The 26341-nt window shown below is 36.6% G+C and overlaps 1 protein-coding gene across 13 annotated transcripts in view; it reads right to left on the bottom strand.

The window, feature by feature from the left end:
- LOC105492996 (DDB1 and CUL4 associated factor 6) overlaps positions 1-26341 on the bottom strand; it is a 142210-nt gene that overhangs the window by 70399 nt on the left and 45470 nt on the right. For all 13 annotated transcript variants that reach the window (XM_024796360.2, XM_024796362.2, XM_011760413.2 and 10 more), the window contains 5 exons: positions 17393-17506; positions 13485-13620; positions 11154-11368; positions 1757-1850; positions 343-462 (listed from right to left, as the gene is read on the bottom strand). In XM_024796360.2, the coding sequence (XP_024652128.1) occupies positions 343-462; positions 1757-1850; positions 11154-11368; positions 13485-13620; positions 17393-17503 (676 nt within the window). In that variant the 5' untranslated portion in view covers positions 17504-17506. The remainder of the gene's footprint in view (positions 1-342; positions 463-1756; positions 1851-11153; positions 11369-13484; positions 13621-17392; positions 17507-26341) is intronic.

Here is a 26341-nt window from a genome sequence, read left to right as displayed (position 1 = left end):
CTGTTAAAGCAATCTTTCCAATTACATAAAACTTGTTTATACATAGAATTTTACATATTTCCATTCTCAGAGCGCATTAAAAAAACACTTAAAATGGGGACTCTCAGATTCTTTTACTTTACTTTGAGAAAAGTAAAAGATATGCACTAGGTCTAATGGCACCAGAAGGGACAATTTATGTCCAATACCTTTTATTCTCTACTACTTCACACCATACAATAAGAACCTTGTGATTATTACAGACGTAAAACATAGTATAATTTACATGATATAAATAAAAACTGGCTTCAATAAGTAGTTTTTGCCAGCTTTCTGATGACTTTAATTAATATGAAAAATTACCTCTGGGTCGAGATCTTCCTCGTCCTCTATTGCTTTGTGCAACCTCACTTGCTTCTTCGAACCATCTTGATAACATATCAGACATTCTCTGCATCAATGACACATTGGGACTCTGCTCTCCTATTACAATATAGGTCTTATCAGTGAGTTTAGTAATAAGTCAGAATCTTTCATTAATACAAAAACCTAGATTTGAAGGGCTTTAAAATGAAAGCATTTTTTAAAAAATCAAATTTCCTAAATAAATTGTACGAATATATATAAATCTATTAGAGCTTTCATCACATTTTATAGTAATTGTTTTATGAGTGACTCTCCATGTGTATGGTAAAGTTTCTCGAGAACAGAGTTCACCTCTCACTTGTCTTTGCTTATTCTTAGGTACCTCTAAACCTCCCACCTCCTACCTCAACCTAAATTTTTAGTTCTAAGAGTACCCAGCCAAGAAGGGCTCATGAATTCTAAGTTTAATAAATTAAAAGAAAGGTTTTCCCTCCCCCTAAAGCATTATAATGAAGTACAGACACAAAATAGCCTTATGTTTTTACATGAAGTTTCCTTAAAGTCATTTTCATCATCATTTACTGTAAGAAAATTCCAGATATTTGAAATTAACTGGAACCACAAAGTATTTTGTCTCCTCCCTCACTCCTTTCCCTCCTGCAAGTAAACAAGTTTTTCCAAGGGCATTTTCAAATTAAAAGTGTAATGTCAAATTCAAAATGTGACAACTCTATTCTATAGTCTCATAATTTAAAATGAAAATCAGTTCTCCTCACATTTTCTGTGAAATTGGAGTTTCTTTTACACTCTACTGCCTTTATATAATGTAGCTCATATGTTGGGGAATATGCTTTTGATCACAAAAAATGTTTCAGAGGTCATTATAGTAAGATTTTGGTTACAGACCAATTTAATAAAACATAATTATACAGAATTACAATTCATAGATTAATCATATTTTCAAGAGTGCTATCTTAAAGCTCCCAGGGTAGTTTCTTATGCTTATCAAAGGCACTTGATAGAAAGAAAAAATATTTTATGTGCTAATATAAAACTCTTAGGCTGAGTTTTCATTTCTCTTAATATCTAATAGAAAGGCAAAAATTGAGAAGTCTGACAACACTCAATGTAGTATGGGACAATGGGCATTCTTATACTTTCAGTGGGAATGTAAATTAGCACATCTTTTTTGCAGAGTAATCTGATAACAACTATCAAAATTAAAAGGTACTTATCCAGTGACTCAGCCATTCCACTTCTAAGAATTTATCCTAAGATATATTTGCATAAGTATACTTTTATGTACAAGAATGTTCATTACAGAATCATTTATAATAGTGAAGAAACCGGAAGTTAAAATATTAATTTTAAAATACCATATACAAGGAAAAGCTGACCAAAGCATAGTTACCATCTCGTTCTCGTTCACTCTCCGGCCTTGCTCTGGGTCCAGTATCTGACCAATCACCACGAAGTCTCAAACGCTTAACTGGTGGTTGTCGCAACTAAAAAATAAGAACAGGTAAATTCTATGTAAGTCTAAAACTCATCTACTGTACTCTTAAAACATACTTTATGTCTATTTCCATCTCCCGACTTCTTGAGTATGCAAATTAGATCTACATGAAAATATGAAAGACACTGGTATAAGTCACATCAGTCTTTTGAAGCACTCATTCTGAGGGTAAATATCCATTGATGTTGACAGCCTATATCTAATGTCTTCAACCTAAAGAGTCTGAATGCAACTTTCAAATCATGTATATGTGATTTCTAATCCCACCCGTATCACCTTCCAGCTGACAAAAGGAAGACATTTTTAACCATCTTGAGCCTTAGTTTTCAACTGTGATGATAAATATAGTCTAGGTAAATTACCCACATACCTAATTAACAAGGGGAGTCCTCATTATTTTTACTTATTATTGACAATTTACTCTTCGATTCCCAAACAGAATCTATTCCAACCCTTTATGACTTGCCTCAGGCTATCTATTCCATCCTGCTGCCCTCATTCTTGCCCTCTAACAATTTTTCCTCCTACTTCAGAGAAAATAAAAATGACATCATTTTCTTCAGCTGAATTCTACAAATTAAACCTACATCTACAACTTTGTAACTCCTTCCAGCCTTTCTTGAAAGGTGTATCATTTATTCTATTTAAGCCTAATTTTTCCATCTGTGCTTTTTATTTCATTCCTTCAACTCCTTGAGTATCCTGCTTGACCCATTATTCTCTCTTTTCTTGCCTACATTCATTTTCTTTCTCGGTTCTTTGTCACAACATGCTAAAGGTTCTTATCATTTTTAAGGGAAAAAAAACAATATTTCAACTTCATAAAACCTCAGTTTTACAGCTACAGTCCTTTCTCTTGCTATCACTTTACTCAAGCTTCTTGAGAAAATTCTATATTCAATCTGCCACTTCTCCTTCAATCCACTGTAGTCAATCTTTCCATTGATATCCTATCTTTCCACTAACTTCATTCTCACCAGTCAGCAGTGAATGACCAATTGCCAAGTTCATTGATCAATTATAAAAATGCTCAATAATATGATCAATAATCAATTGCCAACTCAAACAGCATCTTTCAGAGCTTACTTGACATGTTTATGTCACCTATCACTCTTGACTGCTCCCTTTAATGTTTACATTTTTAACTTTTTTTTTTTTTTTTTTCCAGGCAGGGTCTCACACTCTTGTCCAGGCTGGATTGCAGTGGTCGCATCCTAGCTCACTGTAACCCCCAACTCCAGAGCTAATATGATCTCCAGCCACAGCTTCCTGAGTAGTTGGTGCATGTGCCACCACAACCAGCTAAGTTTTTAAAAAATTTTTTAGAGATGGAGTCTAGCCAAGTTGCCCAGGTTGGTCTTGAACTCCTGGCCTCAAGCAATCCTCCCACTTCAGCCTCCCAAAGTGTTAGGATTATAGGCATGAGCCACCACATCTGATCCATTTTAAATATTTTTGTATTGAAATATAATTAACATACCATAATATACTTAATTTTAAATTATACAATTCAGTGGTGTATATTCATAAAGCGGTACAACCATCATCATTATATAATTCCAGACAGTTTTCATCATCCCAGAAACAAACCATCATCAGCCACTCCCCACTCATCCCCTGCTCAGATCCTGGCAACCACTAATCTACTTCCTGTCTCTGTGGATACGCCTTTTCTAAACATTTCATATAAATAAGTCATACAATACATGGCCTTTTGTGTTTGGTTTCTTTCACTTAGCATTATGTTTTCAAGGTTTATTCATAGTGTAGTAGGTATCAGTACTTCATTTTTCATGGCAAATAATACCCCATTTTAGCAAGATACCCTATTCTGTTCATCCATTCGTCAACTGGTTGATGAATAAACTTATTCCACTTACTGGCTATTATAAATAATGCTGAACTGAGCATATGTACGAGTTTCTGTAGGAACATGTTTCAATTCTCTTGGGTATACAGGAGAACTACCCAAAAGAACTGAAACATAGTACCTCATGTTATTGCACTTTCCTTTACTGAATTTCACAGATACTGTGGTTTCTTTACAAATTTAGTGGCAACCCTGCATTGAATAAGACTATTGGTGCTATTTTTCCAACAGCATGTGCCCATTTTATGTCTGTGTCACATTTCAGTAATTCTCATATTTCAAACTTTTTCATTATTATCCTACCTATTATGGTGATCCATGATCAGAGATCTTTGATCTTACTATTATAATTGCTTTGGGGGGCCATAAACCACATCCATATAAGACTCTGAATTTAACTGACAAATGTTATGTGTATTCTGACTGCTTCACTGACCAGCTGTTTCCCCATCTCTCTCCCTCTCCTTGAGTCTTCCAATTCCCTGAGACACAACAATAATATTGAAATTAGGCCATTTAATAACCCTACAATCGCCTCTAAGTGTTCAAATGAAAGGAAGAGTCATATGCCTTTCACTTTAAATCAAAAGCTAGAAACGATTAAGCTAAGTGAGGAAAGCATGTTGAAAGCCAAGACAGGCCAAAAGCTAGGCCTCTTGCACCAAACGGCAAAGTTGTAAAAGCAAAGGAAAAGTTCTGGAAGGAACCTTTAGAAGTGATACTCCAGTGGACGTATGAACGATAAGAAAATGAAACAGCCTTATTGCTGATATGGAAATAGTCTGAGTGGTCTAGAAAGAAGATCAAACCAGTCATCACATTCCCTTAAGCTAAAGCCTAACCCAGAGCAAGGTCCTAAATCTCTTTAATGCTATGAAAACTGAGAGAGGTGAGGGAGCTGCAGAATAAAAGTCTGAAGCTAAGAGGGGTTGGTTCATGCAGTTTCAGGAAAGAAGCTGTCTCTCTATAACATAAAAGTACAAGGTAAAACAGCAAGTCCTGATGTGGAAGCTGCAGCAAGTTATCCAGAAGATCTAGTTAAGATAATTGATCAAAGTGGCTACACTAAACAACAGATTTCCAATGCAGATGAAACAGCCTTCTATCAGAAGCAGAGGCCATTTAGGACTTTTACAGCTAGAGAGGAAATGTTGATGCCTGGCTTCAAACTTCAAAGGACATGCTGGTTCTCTTGTTAGGTGCTTATGCAGTGGTGACATTAAGCAGAAGCCAATGCTCATTTACCATTCTGAAAATTCTAAGGCCCTTAAGAATTATGTTTAATTGAATCTGCTCTATAAATGGAATAACAAAGCCTGGGTAAGGGCACATTTCTTTACAGCATGTTTTACTGACTATCTGAAGCCCACTATTGAGACCTGCTGCTCAGAAAGAAAGATTCCTTTCAAAATGCTACTGGGCACTGACAATGCGCACCTGGTCATCCAAGGGCTCTGATGGAGATATACAAGGAGATTAACATTTTCATTGCATCCCATGGATCAAAGAGTAATTTCAACTTTCAGGTCTTATTTAAGAAACACATTTTGTAAGGTTATAGCTGCCATAGATAGTGATTCCTCTCATGGATCTGTGAAAAGTCAACTGAAAACCTAGAAAGGATTCACCATTCTAGATGCCTTATTAAGAACATCTGTGATTCATGGGAGGTCAAAATGACAATATTAACAGGGGTCTGGAAGAAGTTAATTCCAACCCTAATGGATCACTTTGAGGGGTAGAAGACTTCAGTAGAGGAAGTCACTGCAGATGAGGTGAGAACAACAAAAGAACTAGAATTAGAAGTACAGACTAAAGGTGTGACTGAATTGTTGCAATCTCATGATAAAACTTGAACAGATAAGGAGTTGCTCCTTACAGATGAGCAAAGAAAGTGGTTTCCTGAGGCTCAAACCACTTTCTTTGCTTATCCGTAAGAAGCAACTCCTAGTGAAGATGCTGTGAACATCGTTGAAATGACAACAAAGGATCTATTATAGAGTACTACATAAACTTAGTTGATAAAGCAGCAGGGTTTGAAACGATTGACTCCAATCTGCAGAAAAGTTCTATTGTGGGTAAGAAGCTATCAAACAGCATTACAAGCTACAAATACATCTTTAAAGAAAGGAAAAGTCTATCGATGCAGCAAACTTCACTGATGTCTTATTTCAAGAAACTGTCACAGCCCCAACCTTCAGCAACCACCACTCTGATCAGTCAGCAGTGATCAACATCAAGGTAAGCACCTCCACCAGCAAAAATAATACAACTTACTGAGGCTCAGATGATTATTAGCACTTTTTAGCAATGAAGTATTTTTAAATTAAGGTATACACATTGATTTTTAAGACACAATGTTATTGCACACTTAACAGACGATGGTACAGTATAAACATAACTTTTACATGCACTGGGAAACCAAAAGATCTGTGTGACTTGCTTTACTGCAATATTTTCTTTATTGCAATGGTCTAGAACCGAACCTGCAATATCTCCAAGAGAAGCCTGTATATCTAGGAGGGGAAGTATGGGTCATATAATAAGTATAATTTTTGAGGGTTCCAGTTTCTCCACATGTTTGTCAACACTTGTTATTGTCTGTCCTTTTTATTTTAGTCATCCTACTGGGTATGAAGTGATACCTCACTGTGGTTGTGATTTGCGTTTCCCTGAGGACTAATAATGTTGAGTATCTCCTTATGTACTTATTGCCATTTCTATTATATGTCTTCTCTGGGGAAAAAAAAAAGTATTATATATTCAAATCCTTTACCTATTTTTAAATTTGGATATTTGTCTTTTTATTGTTGCACTGTAAGTGCTCCTTATACATTCTGGATACTAAACTGTAACCTGACACACAATCTGGAAAACATTTCCTCCCATTCTGTGGGTCCCTCCTTTTATTTTTATTTATTTTTAAAAACAGCATTCATTGATTTTTTTTTCTCTGAAAATAAAGCAGGTTTTGATAAAAACTTGCTGACACTTAACTGTGAATTTTCTGATTTCTCCTGGAAACCATACCTACTAACATGAATAGAAAAAAATCTTTGCATCCTCAGCAAAGGAGACAGGAAAAAAATCCCCATAAATTCCATATTATGTGTAAGTATGGCTAAAGGCAACTGATAATAGTAAAATCTACACATGAAGACATAAGTGTGTGACAGGGAATAACCAGAACAAAGGAAGCTTAATGTGAGAGCTGTACAAATTTTCAAACAACTAATCATTCCCAAAAGGACAGCGCTTCATCCTTTATATGAACTATTCTTAAAACAATATAATAGAATCTTGCTTCATGGTTTCAAGATAGAGGAATGTTTATATTACATAGGCAAAGAACTGGTTTTACAACTTCAGCAATTATTTCTAGAATAAAACCTTCAAATTAAAAACAATCCCAAGTTTGACTTTCTAAGTATGTGAAATAACCTAGTCAAGAATACTGAAAATGGCATTTCATTCACCAAATATTTTTTTGAGCACCTTTTATATGTCAGGTACTATTACAGGTATTGGAAAAGAACAATGGACAAAACACACAAAAAAAATCCCCAATGTCACAGAATTTACAGCCCGATGGAACAAACACCACATGAAATAAAAAAGCAAAATATACATAGGAAGTTATTGTTATGGAGAGAAATAAAGTAGAAAAGGGGAAAGGTAGTATCAGTTAAAGTCTGTGATTTTTTTTTTTTTTTTTTTTTTTTTTTTGAGACGGAGTCTCACGCTGTTGCCCAGGCTGGAGTGCAGTGGCGCGATCTCGGCTCACTGCAAGCTCCGCCTCCTGGGTTCACGCCATTCTCCTGCCTCAGCCTCCTGAGTAGCTGGGACTACAGGCGCCCGCCACCGCGCCCGGCTAATTTTTTGTATTTTTAGTAGAGACGGGGTTTCACTGTGGTCTCGATCTCCTGACCTTGTGATCCGCCCACCTCGGCCTCCCAAAGTGCTGGGATTACAGGCTTGAGCCACGGCGCCCGGCCAAGTCTGTGATTTTTAAATAGGATAGTGAAGTAGAGTTTCACCAAGAAGGTTATGTAAGCAAAGACCTGAAATACAAGGGAATCAAAAATCCAGGTATCCAGGGAAGAGCATTTCAGGCAGACTAACTGCAAAATCCTAAAATAGAGTCATGCTTGGCCTGAGTTACTAAGCAAGCAGATGTGGTTAGAGCAAAGAAGAGAACAGTAGAAGTAATAATTAGGACCACATAGTATAAGATCTTGAAGCCACCATAAGGACTTCAGTTTTGCTTTAAGTCAGATAGGGAGCCACTTAGAATGTTGACGAGAAAAGTGGCATGATTTAACTTATGTTTCTAAGGATCACTTTGAATGCTGTATAGCTATAGGGCTGTAGGAAGTGAAAGCAGGCAGACTGGTTAGAAAGCTAGCAAAATCAAGTATAAAGGGGGACAGGTCTTGCCAGAGATGCTGACAGCTCGGATTCAGGGTGGTAATGTAGCAGGGTGGTGGTAAGCAGTAGTCAGATCTGGAGTATATTTTTAGGCACAAGCTATGAGGCCCAGAAGAAAATAAAAGAAAGAATTCAACAAAGAAGCCCAATAATAGGTAGGGCAGGTGGTAAACTGTCAAAAATAAGAAAAGAGATATGATAAAAAGAAAACAGGATACAAAAATAAGGGAAAACAGGAAGTACAAAAAAAATTAAGACAAAAGAATGAACCAAAGAAAGAAGGGGGAAAAAATGAAAGAAATTATTAGAGGTGGTAAGGAAATAGAAAGGCCTCCACAAATTGAGAAAATGCAAAAATATTATGGAAACATAAAACAAAATCATACAATAAACTTTTATTCATGCTTTAAAACCTTCCTCAGGCTTTACTAATGTTCCCGATTAAGATCAATTACTCCCTACTTTGTTCTACTTATACAGAACACAGTCCTTATACATAATTCTATATTAAGTTTTACATATTTATTTACTTGTATCTCTACTTCTACTAAGCTGTGAATTCCTTGAGTAAGAGGTCATGTCTTTGTCTCATCATCCTTCATTTTCCAAAGTTTAGTTGAGGACCTGGTGTATAGTAGGCACCCAATAAATATTTGGTGAGTTGAGTTTGTCCGAACACTATCAGCAAAGTTTTATTACAAATAAGACAGGTTATTAATTTCTTCTATGCATACCTCTGAATTGTTTGGTTTGTTATAATACGCTTTTTTTTTTTTTTTCCCTGAGACTGACTTTCCCTCCTGTCGCCCAGGCTGGAGTGCAGTGGCACGATCTCGGCTCACTGAAATCTCCTTCTCCAGGGTTCCAGGGATTCTCTTGCCTCCACCTCCCAAGTAGCTGGGATTACAGGCACCCACCACCAAGCCTGGCTAATTTTTGTATTTTTAGTAGAGACAGGGTTTCACCATGTTGGCCGGGCTGGTCTCAAACTCCTGACCTCAGGTGATCCACCCACCTCAGCCTCCCAAAGTGTTGGGATTATAGGCTTGAGCCACTGGGCCCAGCCAATAAGCATAATTTAAATCCACTTTCAGCATTATTTTTCTTAATTTAGTTAATGCAATAAACAAGACCAAGGAAAAGGCTCCCAGAAAAAAAAAAAATGTTCATGACTCAGTCTCATTCACTCTGATTATATAAATCTTTTGGCTAAGTATTCTATGGTATCAAAACTAGCTGGCCCACTTAAAATATCTATGGACTTCCAACTCTCATTATGTAACAATCACAGTATGACTATAACTACTTACCTATGTATTTCAAGGGGAAATTTATACAGCAGTAACAAAATGACAGAGCAGATTTCATGTTTTCAACCAGAATAAACTCAAAAATCATTTTATTAGCCATCATACCCTTCTTCATCAATTTCCTAATTCAAATAAATACATTCCAATGATAAAAATCTCAAAGTCTATTTATAAAGTAATACTGATTTCTAATTTTACAGCCCTCTATACCTGAAATTATGAGGAATGAATATAGTTTTGTATCTCGTAGGAATTCCAAAATCACTGTTATTAGTAACGTTTAAAATGTATTAATAGGCATTGAGCCAATACCAAAAAGTCACTGAAAATAAAAATCAATGGTTAATTTCAAAAGACTTTTACAAGTCAAAGTTCAGAGTGAATAAACACAGAACATTATAAAATAAAAAGGCCAAAATGAAAAACATATTGACGAAAGAAGCTTAACAGGTTAGACATTTTTCTATAGTTGTATACCGTCAGATACCTTATTTCTACTTTTCCCCTTTTATAAATAATAAATTCATTATCTTTTAGTAGTTTTGTGAAAGTAATTCATTCACCTACTTTTTAATATATACAACTACTTTAACTTATCTTTTTCCCACTTATATTTATTTTATAAAATATACCTAGGGTTAATGTTATAAATCACTAGTATGTAACTGTGAAAGTGGCACAATTGGGAGAGAAAGGGATTGCTGTCCATATACGAAGAGTAAATGGTAGTAAGTAAAAATTCTATTGATCCATGGACATACACATTTAGTCTCTCGGAAATTTATCATCATATTTTCTATTATTTTAATTGCCTTTTCTGCAAGTGTTAGAACTGTTGATCTTTCTTGCTGCTGCTGTACATCTACAAAGTTAAGATAAACATTTTGCTATCAAGTATATTCTCTTTAAAAAAAATTAAAAATACTTTTTTCTAAAGCCTTATCCCTAATAATTCACTATTGAATACTTTAGAAATAGTATTTAGAATACCAATAATAAATCAGTAATTTATTATTACTAATACATTAAGTATAGATGCTAGTAATTATTAGTTATTACTAATTATAATACAAATTATAATATAAATATAAATTTTATAAAAATTATAAAAATAGTAATGACTATTTTTGTCATTACTACTTAGAAATTAGTAGTAACTAAATAATAATAGTAATTAGTAATAACTGATAATTTATTAGCTTCTATTCTTTCAAGTATGTCCATGTTTTTTGTTTTCTGAACTGTAAGTGCCTTGAAAATTAATTTTTTTTTTTTTTCTTTTTGGCCTTTAGGCCCCAAGAGTCACTGAATTTTTTCTGAATTTAAATAAAGGACATGGCGTTTTTTTCTTTTCCTTTTTTTTTTTTTTTTTTTTTGAGATGGAGTTTCACTCTTGTTGCCCAGGCTGGAGTGCAACGGCGCGATCTCAGCTCACCACAACCTCCACCTCCAGGGTTCAAGCAATTCTCCTGCCTCAGCCTCCTGAGTAGCTGGGATTACAGCCATGTGCCACCACGCCCAGCTAATTTTGTATTTTTAGTAGAGACAGGGTTTCTCCATGTTGGTTAGGTTGGTCACGAACTCCCAACCTCAGGTGATCCACGCACCTCAGCCTCCAAAGTGCTGGGATTACAGGCGTGAGCCACCGCGCCCGGCCAAAGGACACGGCTTTGAGTAAACCTACCTCTTCTCTTCTCTCTTCTGCAGAAGGAGTTTTAAGTTCTCGTGCTGTATCATCTTTCGGGTCGAAAAGATATATGTAATCTGAAGAATAACTAACAAGAATCTCTTGACCATCTTCACTGTAACACAGAGATGTCACTCTGCAGGACTTATTATTAAGATGGGAAGGAATAAAACGGGCAACCATTCCAGTAGTCCCTCGACCTGCATAATTTCCTAAATAAGAAACAAGAAGTTATTTAAAATTAATGTTTTAAAGAAAAACATTTTTTAAAACTCTTAATCTGAATTATTACATATGTGACTTAAAGTAGCAACATAAATAAAAGCCATCACGTTTATTTCTAGTAGAGGTTCTTTTTCTGTAGTCAGATTTTGTAACGAAACAAAAAAGAATATGATATAAAGGTAACATCTCTACAAAAAAAATTCATGATTGTCTAGAATTCCAGATTACATACGCTTTGTTGAAATGAGTTAATTAAGGAAAATGATTTATAAATACAGTCACATGAAGTCATCTTCCAAAAGTTTGCCCCAAATTAAGATAGTAAAGTTTTACAAAAAACTGATACTTATTAGCATACTACACAAATTAGTATGCAATGTATGCAATATCCTTAAGATGATACAACTTTTACTTTTTAAAAAAATTTCTGGGCCGGGCGCGGTGGCTCAAGCCTGTAATCCCAGCACTTTGGGAGGCCGAGACGGGCGGATGACAAGGTCAGGAGATCGAGACCAACCTGGCTAACCCGGTGAAACCCCGTCTCTACTAAAACATACAAAAAACTACCCGGGCGAGATGGCGGGCGCCTGTAGTCCCAGTCCTGAGGCAGGAGAATGGCGTAAACCCGGAAGGCGGAGCTTGTAGTGAGCTGAGATCCGGCCACTCCACTCCAGCCTGGGTGACAGAGCGAGACTCCGTCTCAAAAAAAAAAAAAAAAAAAAAAATTTCTGATTGCCACGAAATTTGCCTGTTATATAGTACAGAGTTAAGAATGCTATTCCAATTTTAATTAACTCTGGTACTCAATGCAATATAATAGGTGTACAACTGGCACTTTGTGCCCTGGGGGCCCAGAAATGCTAAATTCTAAGAATCCCACAAAGCTGTATAACCTTGCACAATGAAGTCTTATCATGCTCAAAATGTCAATTGTGTCCACCTGTTGAGAAACAATAATTAAGCCTATGATTCCATATTATATTACTACTGTTTCCCCTAAATGTACATATCCAAATAGACTGGACTCCTCAATTATTATTAGATATGTGACTTAATGTAGCAATATAAATAAAAGCTATCGCAGTTTCAAAAAGAAAGATCTCATCTGGCATTCTCATCCCAATAATCTATGCACATCTTTACTGACATTGTTGGCTTCTTCCCAAGTCCACCTTTATTTTTAACAATATAAAATATGTGAATATATGAATGTGCATTCGGGGTGGGGTGTGTGTGTGTGTGTGTGTGTGTGTGTGTGTGTGTGTGTGTAATCCTGGCCTTCCTTTACTGAAAATATGTGAATGGAAGTTGACTTCTAATTGGTTATTTCGGAAGTACTTTGATCCTACAGTGCGTGAAGGGAAAGAGCACTGGTTTATATTAGATTCAAATTCATTATTAATAGCACTTTAAGGTAATAGCAGCATTATTAATAGCACTGTAAGGTAAGAAGGATTAAATATATGCTACATATTAATACATACCCAAGTCACTATTCTAAACAGAATGTGACCTTTACAGATGTAGTTAGTTACAATGAGGTAACTAATCGAGGGCCCACCTCACCCTAACTGGATTAAGGGTGGGCCCAAATCCAATATGACTAGTGCCCTAAGAGGAAAATGTAAACGCAGACACACATGGGGAGAATGGCATGTAAAGACAGTGGCAGAGATTAGAGTGATTCATCTATACCAAGGGGATGCCAAGGATTGGCAGCAACCACCACAAGCTAGGGGAGATTGTGGAACAGAACCTCCGGTAGAAACCAATCATAAGACATCCTGATTTCAGACATTGAGCCTCCAGAAATTTAAGAGAATAAATTTCTGTTGCTTTAAGATACCCAGTTTGTGGTCATTTGTTATGGCAGTCCTGCCAAACTAATACATCAAATGTTACAACTTTTTAAAGTTAAACTACAAAAGTATCATCCCAAAGGGTCATAAACACTTGGTGAAATGTTATTTTTTTATAATAATCCATACTAAACAAATACTATTTTCTGAAATTTTATAACAAGAAATTTTAAAACTGAAGATGTCATAAAGATTTACTCTTTGAACTGACAGTCCTATATTTTCCCTAATATTATCTTCTTACCTGTAGCTCTTGTGCCCAGCATTCGCCGATCATATATTCGTACTGAACTATCAGAACAACCAACAGCAAGGTAATATGGTATTGGTGGGCAAATAGCAACAGATGTGGCAGCACGTCGACAGTTAATTAAAATATCCTATAAAACATAACATAATACCAATTACATACAGCTATACAGCAGAAGTGAAATTATACTTACAACATTTTCTCATTAGTAATTAGAATAACCATTCTCAGAATTCCTAATTCAGTCAAGAATGACAATGAGCGGAAAAACAATATGGCTTTCTTTTAACTTTTTTTTTCAGATTTCTACTAGAAATTATTTCTAATACATTCAGCCTATGTGAAATCAAAATAAATATACTCAATCAATATTTCTAAGAAAGATACTCTTTTCTTTATAGTTGGCCATACAACTCCAAAACTGATAGATTTCTACCACAATATTGTATACTTTCCTTATAAGCCAATCAAAATAAGAAAAAATATGAAAATACTAAACTTAATTAAAATATGGATTTTAAAAATGATCAGTATTTGAGCAATTAAATACATTCTAAAAAGGAAAAAATAAAAATTACTTTCAAATATAAGACTGAAAATACTGAGTAATTATACTAGATCAGCACCAGCTACAAAAAGATGGTAATAAGCCAAGAAACTCATATTTATGTGACCACAATTAAAACTCTTTCCAAACTAGCTACATTTCATACAATGTTATAATACAATTTGAATTATTTCTCAGAAATGCCTGTTAAGTATTCTCATACTCATGAATAATGAACATCTTTAGAAATGTAAAAAATTCAAAATTACCTATATAATGTATCACTAAGTCATTAGTACCATTAGAAATGCCTGCTATTGCCGGGCGCGGTGGCTCACGCCTGTAATCCCAGCACTTTGGGAGGCCGAGGCGGGCGGATCACAAGGTCAGGAGATCGAGACCACGGTGAAACCCCGTTTCTACTAAAAATACAAAAAATTAGCCGGGCGCGGTGGCAGAGCTTGCAGTGAGCCGAGATTGCGCCACTGCACTCCAGCCTGGGCGACAGAGCGAGACTCTGTCTCAAAAAAAAAAAAAAAAAAAAAAAAAAAAAGAAATGCCTGCTATTATTGGCCCACTTGACAGTAAAGACGGAGTTATAACCTACCTATGACAAATCTCTCATACTGTCTATGATAACTATTATTTATATGGTATTCATATTTTTTTCTCTTTTTGAGACATTTCTTGCTCTGTTGCCCAGGCTTACAGTGGTGTGATCACAGCTCACTGTAACCTCAAGACTCTTGAGGTCAAGTGATCCTCCTGTCTCAGCCTCTCGAGTGGCTAGGACTACAGGTGCACACCACCATACCGGGCTAATTTTTAAAAATTTTTTTGTACAAATAGGGTCTCACTATGTTGCCCAGGCTTATTCATAATATTTTAAATGTAACCATTACTATTAAAATAGAGCAAAAAATTAACTTTTACATTTTATACTTTTTTTTACTTATAAAACCTTTCTCCTTAACCAGCTCAAAAATAAAGTACACATATAAATACAAACCCTGCAAAAGACAGGTCTTACTATAATGTTATTACTTATCTCTGTAGAATAATTAGAAAATGTAAGAGCTAGTACCCCAAACATATATCCTGAAGGCACTCTGTTGATTCCATACTGTTTTCTCTAATGACTCTCACTGCTCATTCTTCTCAGCAATTTTTTATTTTTATTTTTTCAGATGGAGTCTTGCTCTGTCGCCAGGTTGGAGTGCAGTGCAACCTCCGCCTCCCAGGTTCAAGCGATTCTCCTGCCTCAGCCTCCTGAGTAGCTAGGATTACAGGCATGTGCCACCACGCCCAGCTAATTTATTTTGTATTTTTAGTAGAGACGGGGTTTCTCCATGTTGGTCAGGCTGGTCTCGAACTCCTAACCTCAGGTGATCTGCCCGCCTCAGCCTCCCAAAGTGCTGGGATTACAGGCGTGAGCCACAGCGCCCAGCCCCCAGTAATGTTTTTAAGTCAATTTAACCTTATACTTTATTCAATTACTAATTTTAGAACATTACTCTCATTATATAGAATTCATTAACCAAATGCCTTTCATAATTCTAAGTTTTTAGTAGTTAAGCATTACTCTAGTTACCAGTTTTTCTTTATACTCTCTGCTTCATTTCACTTTTATACGTAAAGGAAAAGTTTTACTAAGGAAAGAGTGCTTTCACGTCTTATCAGACTTGTTTTCGTATTTTCCTGGGGTTTTTGTTTAGAAAAGCACAACTGAATCTTACTACACTGAAACACTAAAATAGCTTTAGAGAGTTTGCAATAAAAAAATTTAGTACACTTACTCTAAGGAACAGGTATATCAAACACCTCTAATAACCTGATATTTAAACTTAGAGTTTAGTTCAAAGTTTCCCTATTTGCTTATGTGTCTATATACAAATACATAACAAAAAAACTGATTAAACTGTATGTTTAAAGGTTTTTTGGTTTTGTTTTGTTTGAGATGGAGTCTCGCACTGTCACCCGAGCTGGAGAGCAGTGGTGTGATCTCGGCTCACGGCAACCTCCGCCTCCCAGGATCAAGGAATTCTCCTTCCTCAGCCTCCCGAGTAGCTGGGATTACAGGCACCTGTCACCACACCCAGCTAATTTTTTGTATTTTTAGTAGAGACGGGGTTTTACTATGTTGACCAGGCTGATCTCGAACTCCTCACCTTGTGATCCACCTGCCTCAGCCTTCCAAAGTGCTGGGATTATAGGCTTGAGCCACCACACCCAGCCTAAAGGTTTTTCAATTTCTACTTTTTGTTTTCTTTTATTTCTCTGTTTCAAATATATAAAATAATCTTTTCACCCTAAAGCATGTTAACCAGTTGGAAACTGGTTTAGTTAGCAAGCACTTAACCTGATTAATAGTAATTTTTTTTTTTTTTGCAACTTTCAGTAAAAATATTTTTTGAATAGTACTTTCTTATTTCATTTCCTACTTCAAAATGATCCAAGGAAAAACTACTGTGCTCTAAATAATGTATGTCAGGAAAAATCACTTGGAATTACTTGTCTGGGGTCAAAAGACTGAATGATTTCTCAGGCCTTTATAAGTTTAAAATAGTATTAAAAGCCAAACATGGTGGCTCATGCCTAGGAGTTTGACACCACTAGCCTGGGCAGCATGGCAAGACCTCATATCTACTACAAATCAAAAGAAATTAGTTGGGCATAGTGGCACACACCCGTAGTCCCAGCTACTCAGAAGGCTAAAGCAGGAAGATTACTTGAGCCCAGAAGATTGAGGCTGCAGTAAGCTAGGATTTCACCACTGCACTCCGGCCTGAGACGACAGAGTGAGACCTTGTCTCAAAAAAATACATTAATTAATTTAATTAAATAGTATTAAAGCATAAAAAACTGATAGTAGAGATATTATCTTTAGGAAAGTGAGCTAAATTTGAACAAACATGTTGATAGCATGGTATCTTATTACTTCTTTTTAAAAAAGATAACATGTAATTACGGTTTAAAAGGAGAAAAAAAGACAATAAACTACCACAAGCTTTTATAACTGCTATTTACCAAATCGAAGTTGTTTCCATGAGTAAATGAGATATACTGATATAAATTCTTCAGATTTTTATAATATTAGACAGTACATACTGAACAATTATTTGAATTTTCATAAATATATTTTAAATGTACAATTAAAATATAAGTTCCCCAACTTCAATATTAACATTTTACATTTTTCAATTTCTGATTATAAAAATATATGCTTATTAAATATTTTAGCAAAACAAAAATTTAAAAATTCACCCATAACCTTACCATCCACATAACTTACTGTCCAATTTTAATTATAACCTTAATTTTTTCTGCATCATTTGTATAAAAATTTAATTCTTACATCTTTACAATCTTCTTTTGTGCAGCTAGTTTTGATGCGTGTATCAAACCACCTAACAGTTCCATCTTCACCACAAGAGAGAAAAGTGTAAGGGTCATTGGGTACAGTCATAATCTGAAGATGAAAAGAAAAGTGCAGATAATGATACTGAACATTTAAACAGATGATTCTGAAAAATATTCCTACTATTTCATAAAATGATTAAGGTAAAGGTTACAAAAACCATGCATTTTGGTTATTCATGACTTACCCATACTATGATTCAGAATGGTACAATACAGATAGAAATAGATAAGAAGTAACTGTTGAATTAATAGGATTCAGGACTTTGAAGATTAGCATTAACTTAACTTCAGATAAAAAGTTATTTGAAGTTATAAACTTCTAACAACCAGGGAAGAATGATTCTCCCCTAGGCAGCTTGTTCAAACTATTCAAAGCTTAATTTTTTTATGTTTTATCTATGTAAATTTATAACTGTATAATAAATACGTAAGCAAATTTTCTTCTCTGGTAATGTTTAAGAAAACTTTTAAGTGCATAACTCACCTCTCAGAAAAATTTTAATTGTGGTAATGGTTACACAACATGAATATACTTAATGTCAACGAAATGTACTCTCGAAACAAGTTTAAATGTCAAACTTTATACATATTTTACTATAATAATAACCTTATTTAAAGAAGTACAATATTTTAGATATGCCTGTATCCACTTCTAATTTAGCAATGACAGTACTGTAAGTTGAGGCTGTCTATAAACCCTGCCTCAGTAAGTTCCTCTCTCCCTATGTCCCAAAGACCCAGTACTGGTCTGTAGCCTGTTAGAAAGTGAGTGGCAAAGCAGGTAGTGAGCAGCAGGTGAGCGAGCATTACCACCTGAGCTCCACCTCCTGTAGGATCAGTGATGGCATTAGATTCTCATAGGAGTGTGGACCCTATGGTGAAGTGTTTCTCAAAGGTTATGCACTCCTTATGAGAAGCTAATGCCTGGTGATCTGAGGTAGAACAGTTTTAAACCCAAAACCACCCCCACTCCATGTCCATGGAAAAACTGTCTCCTGTGAAACCAGTTCCTGGTGCCTCCGCTATAATGGTTTTCTGTATACAATATTCCTATGTTTGAAACACTGTGTATATGAAAGGTGTTCAAACTCAGCCATCAAGGAACTATAAATTACCACCACAAAGATATACAACTATACCATACCAGAATGGCCAAAATGAAAGAGACTTATAACATCAACTGTTGATGAGGATGTGGAGTAACGGAACACATTACTGACAGGAGTATAAAATGGAACAATCGCAATGGAAAACTATGTATCAATAGCTATTAAAGCTGATCATATGCTTCCCCTATAACCCAGCAATTCCACTAAAAATAAATGCCTGCATGGGGCACGTAAAAACATGCACTAGAATTTTCATAGCAGCACTATTGATATTAGCCAAATACTTGAAACAACCCAAATATCCAACAATAAACTAGGATTAAATTGTTATCTATTCCTAAAATAAAGTACTAAATCATTAGTAATAATGAACAAATCATTACTATTCCCAGCAACATAAATGAATCTCACAAACCTTCTGTGTGAAAAAAGCCAGACACAAAAGAGAAGGCACAGTATGATTCCAATTTTTATAAAATCGTAAAAAAGCCCAAACTAACCTGTACTTTTAAGAGCCTAGAAAGTGGTAAACCCTTTGAAGGGATACACAGGACTTATTGGGGCTGTTTCTTGTTCTAGATGCTGAGTTCACATGTATTTTACTTTGTGAAAATTAACCAAGTTGCACAAATATACGATGCCAGCACTTTTTGGTAGGTGTTTTATACTTTTAAAAAATTTACTTGGAAAACTTATGTCTTAAAAGGTTTACTATCATTGTGGTAAGCAGAATAATGGTAGCCCAAAGATATCTACATCCTATTTGTTAGAACCTACGAATACTTTCCCTTAGATTGCAAAAGGGATTTTCTAGATGTGGTTGACGAAGGATTGTGACCATAAGGAGATTATCCTAAAATTATCCACAGAGGCCCAATATAATTTCAAGGGTCTTACTGAGCAAAACAAGGCAGGAGAGTCAGAGTCAGAGAAGGAGATAAGATGAGGGAAAAAGTTAGAGAGAAAAAGAGATCTGAAGATGCTATGTTGCTAGGTTTGAAGATGGAGGAAGGGGACTTGCTCCAAGAATGCAAGTAGCCTCCAGAAACTGGAAAAGGCAAGACCAGAAGAAATATACACCTGCCAACACTTCGATTTTAGCCTAGTACAACTTATTTCAGACTTCTGACTTCCAGAACAGTAAGACAATAAATTTGTTACTTTAAGCCACGCCCCCCACATATATATTTATATATATTTATGTATATACACACACACATATACTACATACACATATACAAGACATGGTTTGGTTGTGATCCCACCCAAACCTTATCTTGAATTGCCACATGTTGTGGGAGGGATCTGGTGGGAGGTAATAACTGAATCATGGGGGCAGGTCTTTCCCATGCTGTTTTCGTGATGGTGAGTAAGTCTCACAAGATCTGATGGTTTTTAAAATGGGAGTTTCCCCACACAAGCTCTCTTGTCCGCTCTCATGTGAGACACACTTTCCACCTTCCACCATGATTGTGAGGCCTCCCAGGCACGCAGAACTGTAAGTCCAATAAACTTTCTTTTGTAAACTGCCCAGTCTCGGGTATGCCTTTGTTAGCAGCATGAAAACGAACTAATACAATATATACTTTTAATTTACTGAACTACAATATATCAATGTCCTTTGCTTCAATTGAACCAATTTTTTTTTTTTTTTTGAGACGGAGTCTCGCTCTGTCGCCCAGGCTGGAGTGCAGTGGCCGGATCTCAGCTCACTGCAAGCTCCGCCTCCCGGGTTCACGCCATTCTCCTGCCTCAGCCTCCCGAGTAGCTGGGACTACAGGCGTCTGCCACATCACCCGGTTAGATTTTTGTATTTTTTAGTAGAGACGGGGTTTCACCGTGTTAGCCAGGATGGTCTCGATCTCCTGACCTCGTGATCCACCCGTCTCGGCCTCCCAAAGTGCTGGGATTACAGGCTTGAGCCACCGCGCAATTGAACCAATTTTGCAACGAACACAGAATAACAAGATTTATACCCTGCAAAAAATATATAAAAAGTATATTCAACCTAAATAAGTATACACTTCAAGGAAAATGAGAATTTTTACTCATTTCATATTTGTGAAAATGTAACTAGTATTCCATCTAATCAAGTCAGCAGTGTTAATTTACTTATGAAACTATTTCATCAGTAAGAAATATTTATGTAATTTATTGACTTAGCTTTGATGACTTTATTAAGTAAAATGGTCACTTTTGCTTTGTATACTACTGTCTACAAATGAAATTACTGGAAGCATACATTTTCAAGGATATTTATTTTTAAAAACCAGAATACTGAACTTGTTAATCAAATTAATTAATGAACTATGAGCTGTATGCACTCACACTGCTATTATAAAATTAAATTATTAAAACACACATCTATTTCTTATAGTTAATGCCCTTATAAGTTATGTTCAGAAATCTGAATCATTTAGGAACCTTTCCTCACAATTTAACCTTCCTCAAGAAGGAGGGGAAAGTATAAGAATGTTACAGAAGAAACACTTCTGCAATGGCTGAATAAGACCTCTGAAAATATACTTTTTCATAAAAGCACTGAGAACACTACAAAATTTCAAAATCAACTTTTTTAGAACTGTGAAAATTAACCAAGGGATTAGAACAATCCCAAGAAACATTTATTCAAGACAAATAACTGAATCTCAAAGAATAGTGCGCTTTGAGCCACTTTAACTTGTGATATTTTCCTTAAGTCAATGGCAGCCTTGCGACTATGGTAGTTGTAAAAGAACAGTAACTTCACAGCCACTGAAAGTCACAAAACAAGTTTGGAACTCCCCCATATGCCCTATCCTCAAAGACTTATCACAATTTAATCTGTCCTTAAGTTCCCTGGAAAAGCTGCCTTTTAAGGGCTTACATGAATTTGGCCATATTCAACCCTATCCTGAGGGTGTTTGTCAAAAATAATCAACAGCAATGATTTAACATCACAGTTGCTTGAGGCAGTAATACTAGGTGAGGCAAACAAGAAGCTGACCAGAAAAAATTAAAAGTAAAAAACAAGAATTAGACATTAATAGCAGAATTTGAACAGCAACAAAGTATTTCTGGGAATTTATAAATTATGCACATGTATAAGGACGTGCACATGTCAAAGAAGGACCCAAGAAGGCCCTACTCTAACATCCCTGGCTGACCTTGAGGCTCTGAACAAGCAAGAAGTGAAAGCTAAGGCAGAGTTGTAAATTTCCAGGGCACCTGAAGGCAACCCAAACACACAGACCCCTTTGACAAAGACTGGCAGGCTTACTGGTTCAAGGCATTTAAAGAAATGTCTATCTAATCCTTAGGTGATGACTAAGCTAACCAAGCACAGACTACAGTGCCTACACCTGAAAAAGGATATAGATTTAACAGAATTAGTCTAGGAAAATCACTAAACAAACAGCAATGAAAACAACAAACAGCAACAATGTTTTTCCATTTATTCCATGCTCACGGATTGGAAGAATCAGTATCATTAAAATGACCATTCAGCCCAATACAACCCACAGATTCAATGCTATTCCTATCAAACTACTAACATCGTTTTTCACAGAATTAGAAAAAAACTATTCTAAAATTCACATGGAACCAAAAAAGAGCCTGAATAGCCAAAGCAATCTTAAGCAAAAAGCACAAAGCCAGAGGTATCACATTACTTGACTTCAAACTATACTTTAAGGCTATAGTAACCAAAACAGCATAGTACTGGTACAAAAACAGACACACAGGCCGGGCGCGGTGGCTCAAGCCTGTAATCCCAGCACTTTGGGAGGCCGAGATGGGCGGATCACGAGGTCAGGAGATCGAGACCATCCTGGCTAACACGGTGAAAACCCGTCTCTACTAAAAAATACAAAAAACTAGCCGGGCGCGGTGGCGGGCGCCTGTAGTCCCAGCTACTCAGGAGGCTGAGGCAGGAGAATGGCGTGAACCCGGGAGGCGGAGCTTGCAGTGAGCTGAGATCCGGCCACTGCACTCCAGCCTGGGCGGCAGAGCGAGACTCCATCTCAAAAAAAAAAAAAAAAAAAACAGACACACAGACAGACCAATGAAACAGAATAGAGAACCCAGAAATAAAGCCACACACCTACAGTCATCTGATCTTCAACAAAGTTGACAAAAATAAGCAATGGGGAAAGGACTCCCTATTAAATAAATGGTGTTGGGATCACTGGCCAGCCATATGTAGAAGAACGAAATTGGACCCCCCTACATTTCACCATATATAAAAATTAACTCAAGATGGATTCCAGATTTAAATGTAAGACCTCAAACTATAAGAAACCTAAAAGAAAATACAGAAAACACCATTCTAGACATTGGCCTTGAGAAAGAAATTATGACTAGGTCCTCAAAAGCCATTGTAACAAAAACAAAAATTGACAAGTGGGACCTAATTAAACTAAAAAGTTCTGCACAGCAAAAGAAACTATCAACAAAGTAAACCGACAACCTAAAGAATGAAAGAAAATATTTGCAAACTATGCACTCGACAAAGGTCTAATATCCAGAATCTACAAAAAACTTAAAAAATTTCAGGCCTGTAATCCCAGCACTTTGGGAGGCTGAGGCGGACGGATCATGAGGTCAGGAGATAGAGACTATCCTGGTTGACACGGTGAAATCCCATCTCTACTAAAAATACAAAACATTAGCTGGGCGTGGTTACACGCGCCTATAGTCCCAACTACCCGGGAGGCTGAGGCAGGAGAATCGTTTGAACGTGGGAAGTGGAGGTTGCAGTGAGCCGAGCCAAGATCGCACCACTGCACTCCAGCCTGGCGATGAAGCAAGACTCCGTCTCAGAAAAAAAAAAAAAAAAGAACTTAAAAAATTAAACAAGCAAAAACCAAATAAGCCCCTTAAAAAATTAGCAAAATAAACAGACGCTTCGCCAAAGACATACAAGGAGTCAACAAACACAAAACAAAATGTTCCACATCCACTAATCTCAGAGAAATGCAAATCAAAACCACAATGAGATACCATCTCATATGAGTGAGAATGGCTATTATTAAAAAGTCAAGAAACAAAAGTTGCTGGTGAGGCTGCAGAGAAAAAGGAATACTTATATACACTTGGTGTGAAGGTAAATTAGTTCAGCCACTATGGAAAACAATTTGGAGATTTCTCAAAGAACTTAGAATGACCATTCAACCCAGCAATCCCAATCCTGGGTATACATCCAAAAGAAAACAAGTTGTTCTACCAAAAAGACACATGCAATCACATGTTCATCTCAGCACTATTCACAATAGCAAAGACATGGAATCAACCTATGTGCCTATCAATGGTGGACTGAATGAAGCAAACGTGGTACATACACATAGAACACTATGCAGTCACACAAAAGAATGAAATCATGTCCTTTGCATCAACTAAGATGCAGCTGGAGGCCATTATCCTAAGCAAATTAACACAGAAAAAGGAAATCAAATACAACACATTCTCACTTATAAGTAGGAGCTACACATTGGGTACCTGTGGACATAAAGATGGCAACAACAGAAACTGTGAACTAGTAGAGTGGGGAGGGAGAAAGGGAAGGAAGGGGTGAAACACTAACTACTGGGTACTATGCTCAGTTCCTGGGTAATGAGATCATTTGTATCCCAAACCTCAGCATCATGCAATATACCTATGAAACAAACCTGCACATGTACCCCTCGAATCTAAAATAAAAGTTGAGGGAAAAAATGAATCCATAAAGTAAGAAAAAAGCTACTGGGCAAACTGGTTATCTACATGCAAAATAATGAAGTTGGGTCCTTACCCTACATATGCACAAATTATTTCAAAATGGATTAAAGATCTAAACCTACAAACTGAAAGTATAAAACTCCTAGAAGAAAACACGGGGGAGGCCAGGAGCGGTGGCTCCTGCCTTATAAGCCCAGCACTTCGGAAGCGGAGATGGGCAGATTGCCTGAGCTCAGGAGTTCGAGACGAGACTGGGCAACATGGTGAAACCCCATCTCTACTAAAATACAAAAAATTAGCTGGGCGTGGTGGCGTGTGCCTGTAATCCCAGCTACTCAGGAGGCTGAGGCAGGAGAATTGCTTGAACCTGGGAGGCAGAGGTTGCAATGAGCTGAGATTGTACCACTGCACTCCAGGTAACAGAGCGAGACTCCGTCTCAAAAAAAAAGGTAAGAAAACATGGGAGAGAAGCTTCATGACATCAGATTTCACAATAATTTATGAGATATAACAACAAAATCACAGTTAACAAAGCAATAACAAACAAGTGGAACTACATCAAACTTAACAGGGTAAAAAGGTAATCTATGGAACGGGTGAAAATATTTGTGAACCATGTATCTGACAAAGGGTTAATACTCAGAATATATAAAGAATCCTATATTAACAACAAAAAATAATGCAGTTAAAAAATAAGCAAAGGAGATTTCTCCAAAGAAGATATACAGATGGCGAAGAAGCATATGAAAAGAACCTCAACTTCACTAACCTTTGGAGAAATGAAACTCTCAACCATAGTAAGATAAAACTTCAAGTCCACTGGAATGCCCACTAAAAAAAAAATAGTAAGTGTTGGCAAGGAAACAGAGAAACTGGCACCCTGCACACAGCTGGTAGGCATGTAAAATAGCGGAGCTGCCATGGAAAATAGTATGGCAGGTCTTCAAAAATTTAAAAATGGAATTACCATATGATCCAGCAATCTCTGCTTCTGGGTATAGATCCAAAAAAAAACTGGAAATGGGATCTTGAAGAGATATTTGCACACTCATGTTCACTGCAGCATTATTCACGATAGCCAAGGAATAGAAGCAACCTAAATATCCACCACTAGATGAATTTAATTAATTAATTGTTTATTTTTGAGATGGAGTCTCACTCTGTCGCCCGGCTGGAGTACAATGGCGCGATCTCAGCTCACTGCAACCTCTGCCTCCTGTGTTCAAGTGATTCTCCTGCCTCAGCCTCCCAAGTAACTGGGACTACAGGCATGTGCCACCACACCCAGCTAATTTTTGCATTTTTAGTAGAGACAGGGTTTTACCATGTTGGCCAGGATGGTCTCGATCTCTTGACCTCGTGATCCGCCCTCCTCAGCCTCCCAAAGTGCTAGGATTATGGGTATGAGCCACCACGCCTGACCTATTTATTTATTTTGAGACACAGTCTCGCTGTGTCACCCAGGCTGGAGTGCAATGGCATGATCTCGGCTCACTGCATCCCTCCACCTCTTGGTTTCAAGTGATTCTCCTGCCTCAGACTCCCGAGTAGCTAGGACTACAGGCACCTGCCACCACACCTGGCTAATTTTTGTAGTTTCAACAGAGGTGGGGTTTCGTCATGTTGTCCAGGCTGGTCTTGAACTCCTAACCTCAAGTGATCTGCCCACCTTGGCCTCCCAAAGTGCTGGGATCACAGGCATGAGCCACAGCACCCAGCCTAGATAAATGAATAAAGAAAATGTGGTATATACATACAATGGAATCTTCTCCTGCCTTGAAAAGGAAATAAATTCTGACATATGCTACAATATGATCATGCTAAGTGAAATAAGTCAGACATCAAAAGTCAAATACTGCATAATTACAATTATATGAGGTATCTAAAATAGTCAAATTCTTAGAAATAGAAAGTAGAATGATGGTTGCCAGAGACTAGGATAAGGAAGAATGGGGGATTGTTGATAGATGCAGAGTACCAGTTTTGAAAAAAAAAAATTCTATGCTGATTAAAGTTTGTATACGTATTTGGCAAAAATCACCTTGGGTAAATGAGTCTATCATGTTAAAATGGCCTGTCTT

The sequence above is a fragment of the Macaca nemestrina genome, chromosome 1 (genome assembly GCF_043159975.1).
Source record: "Macaca nemestrina isolate mMacNem1 chromosome 1, mMacNem.hap1, whole genome shotgun sequence".
Taxonomy (NCBI): Eukaryota; Metazoa; Chordata; class Mammalia; order Primates; family Cercopithecidae; genus Macaca; species Macaca nemestrina.
Note: the sequence above shows the minus strand (reverse complement) of the source record. Positions and strands in the feature narration are given on the sequence as shown.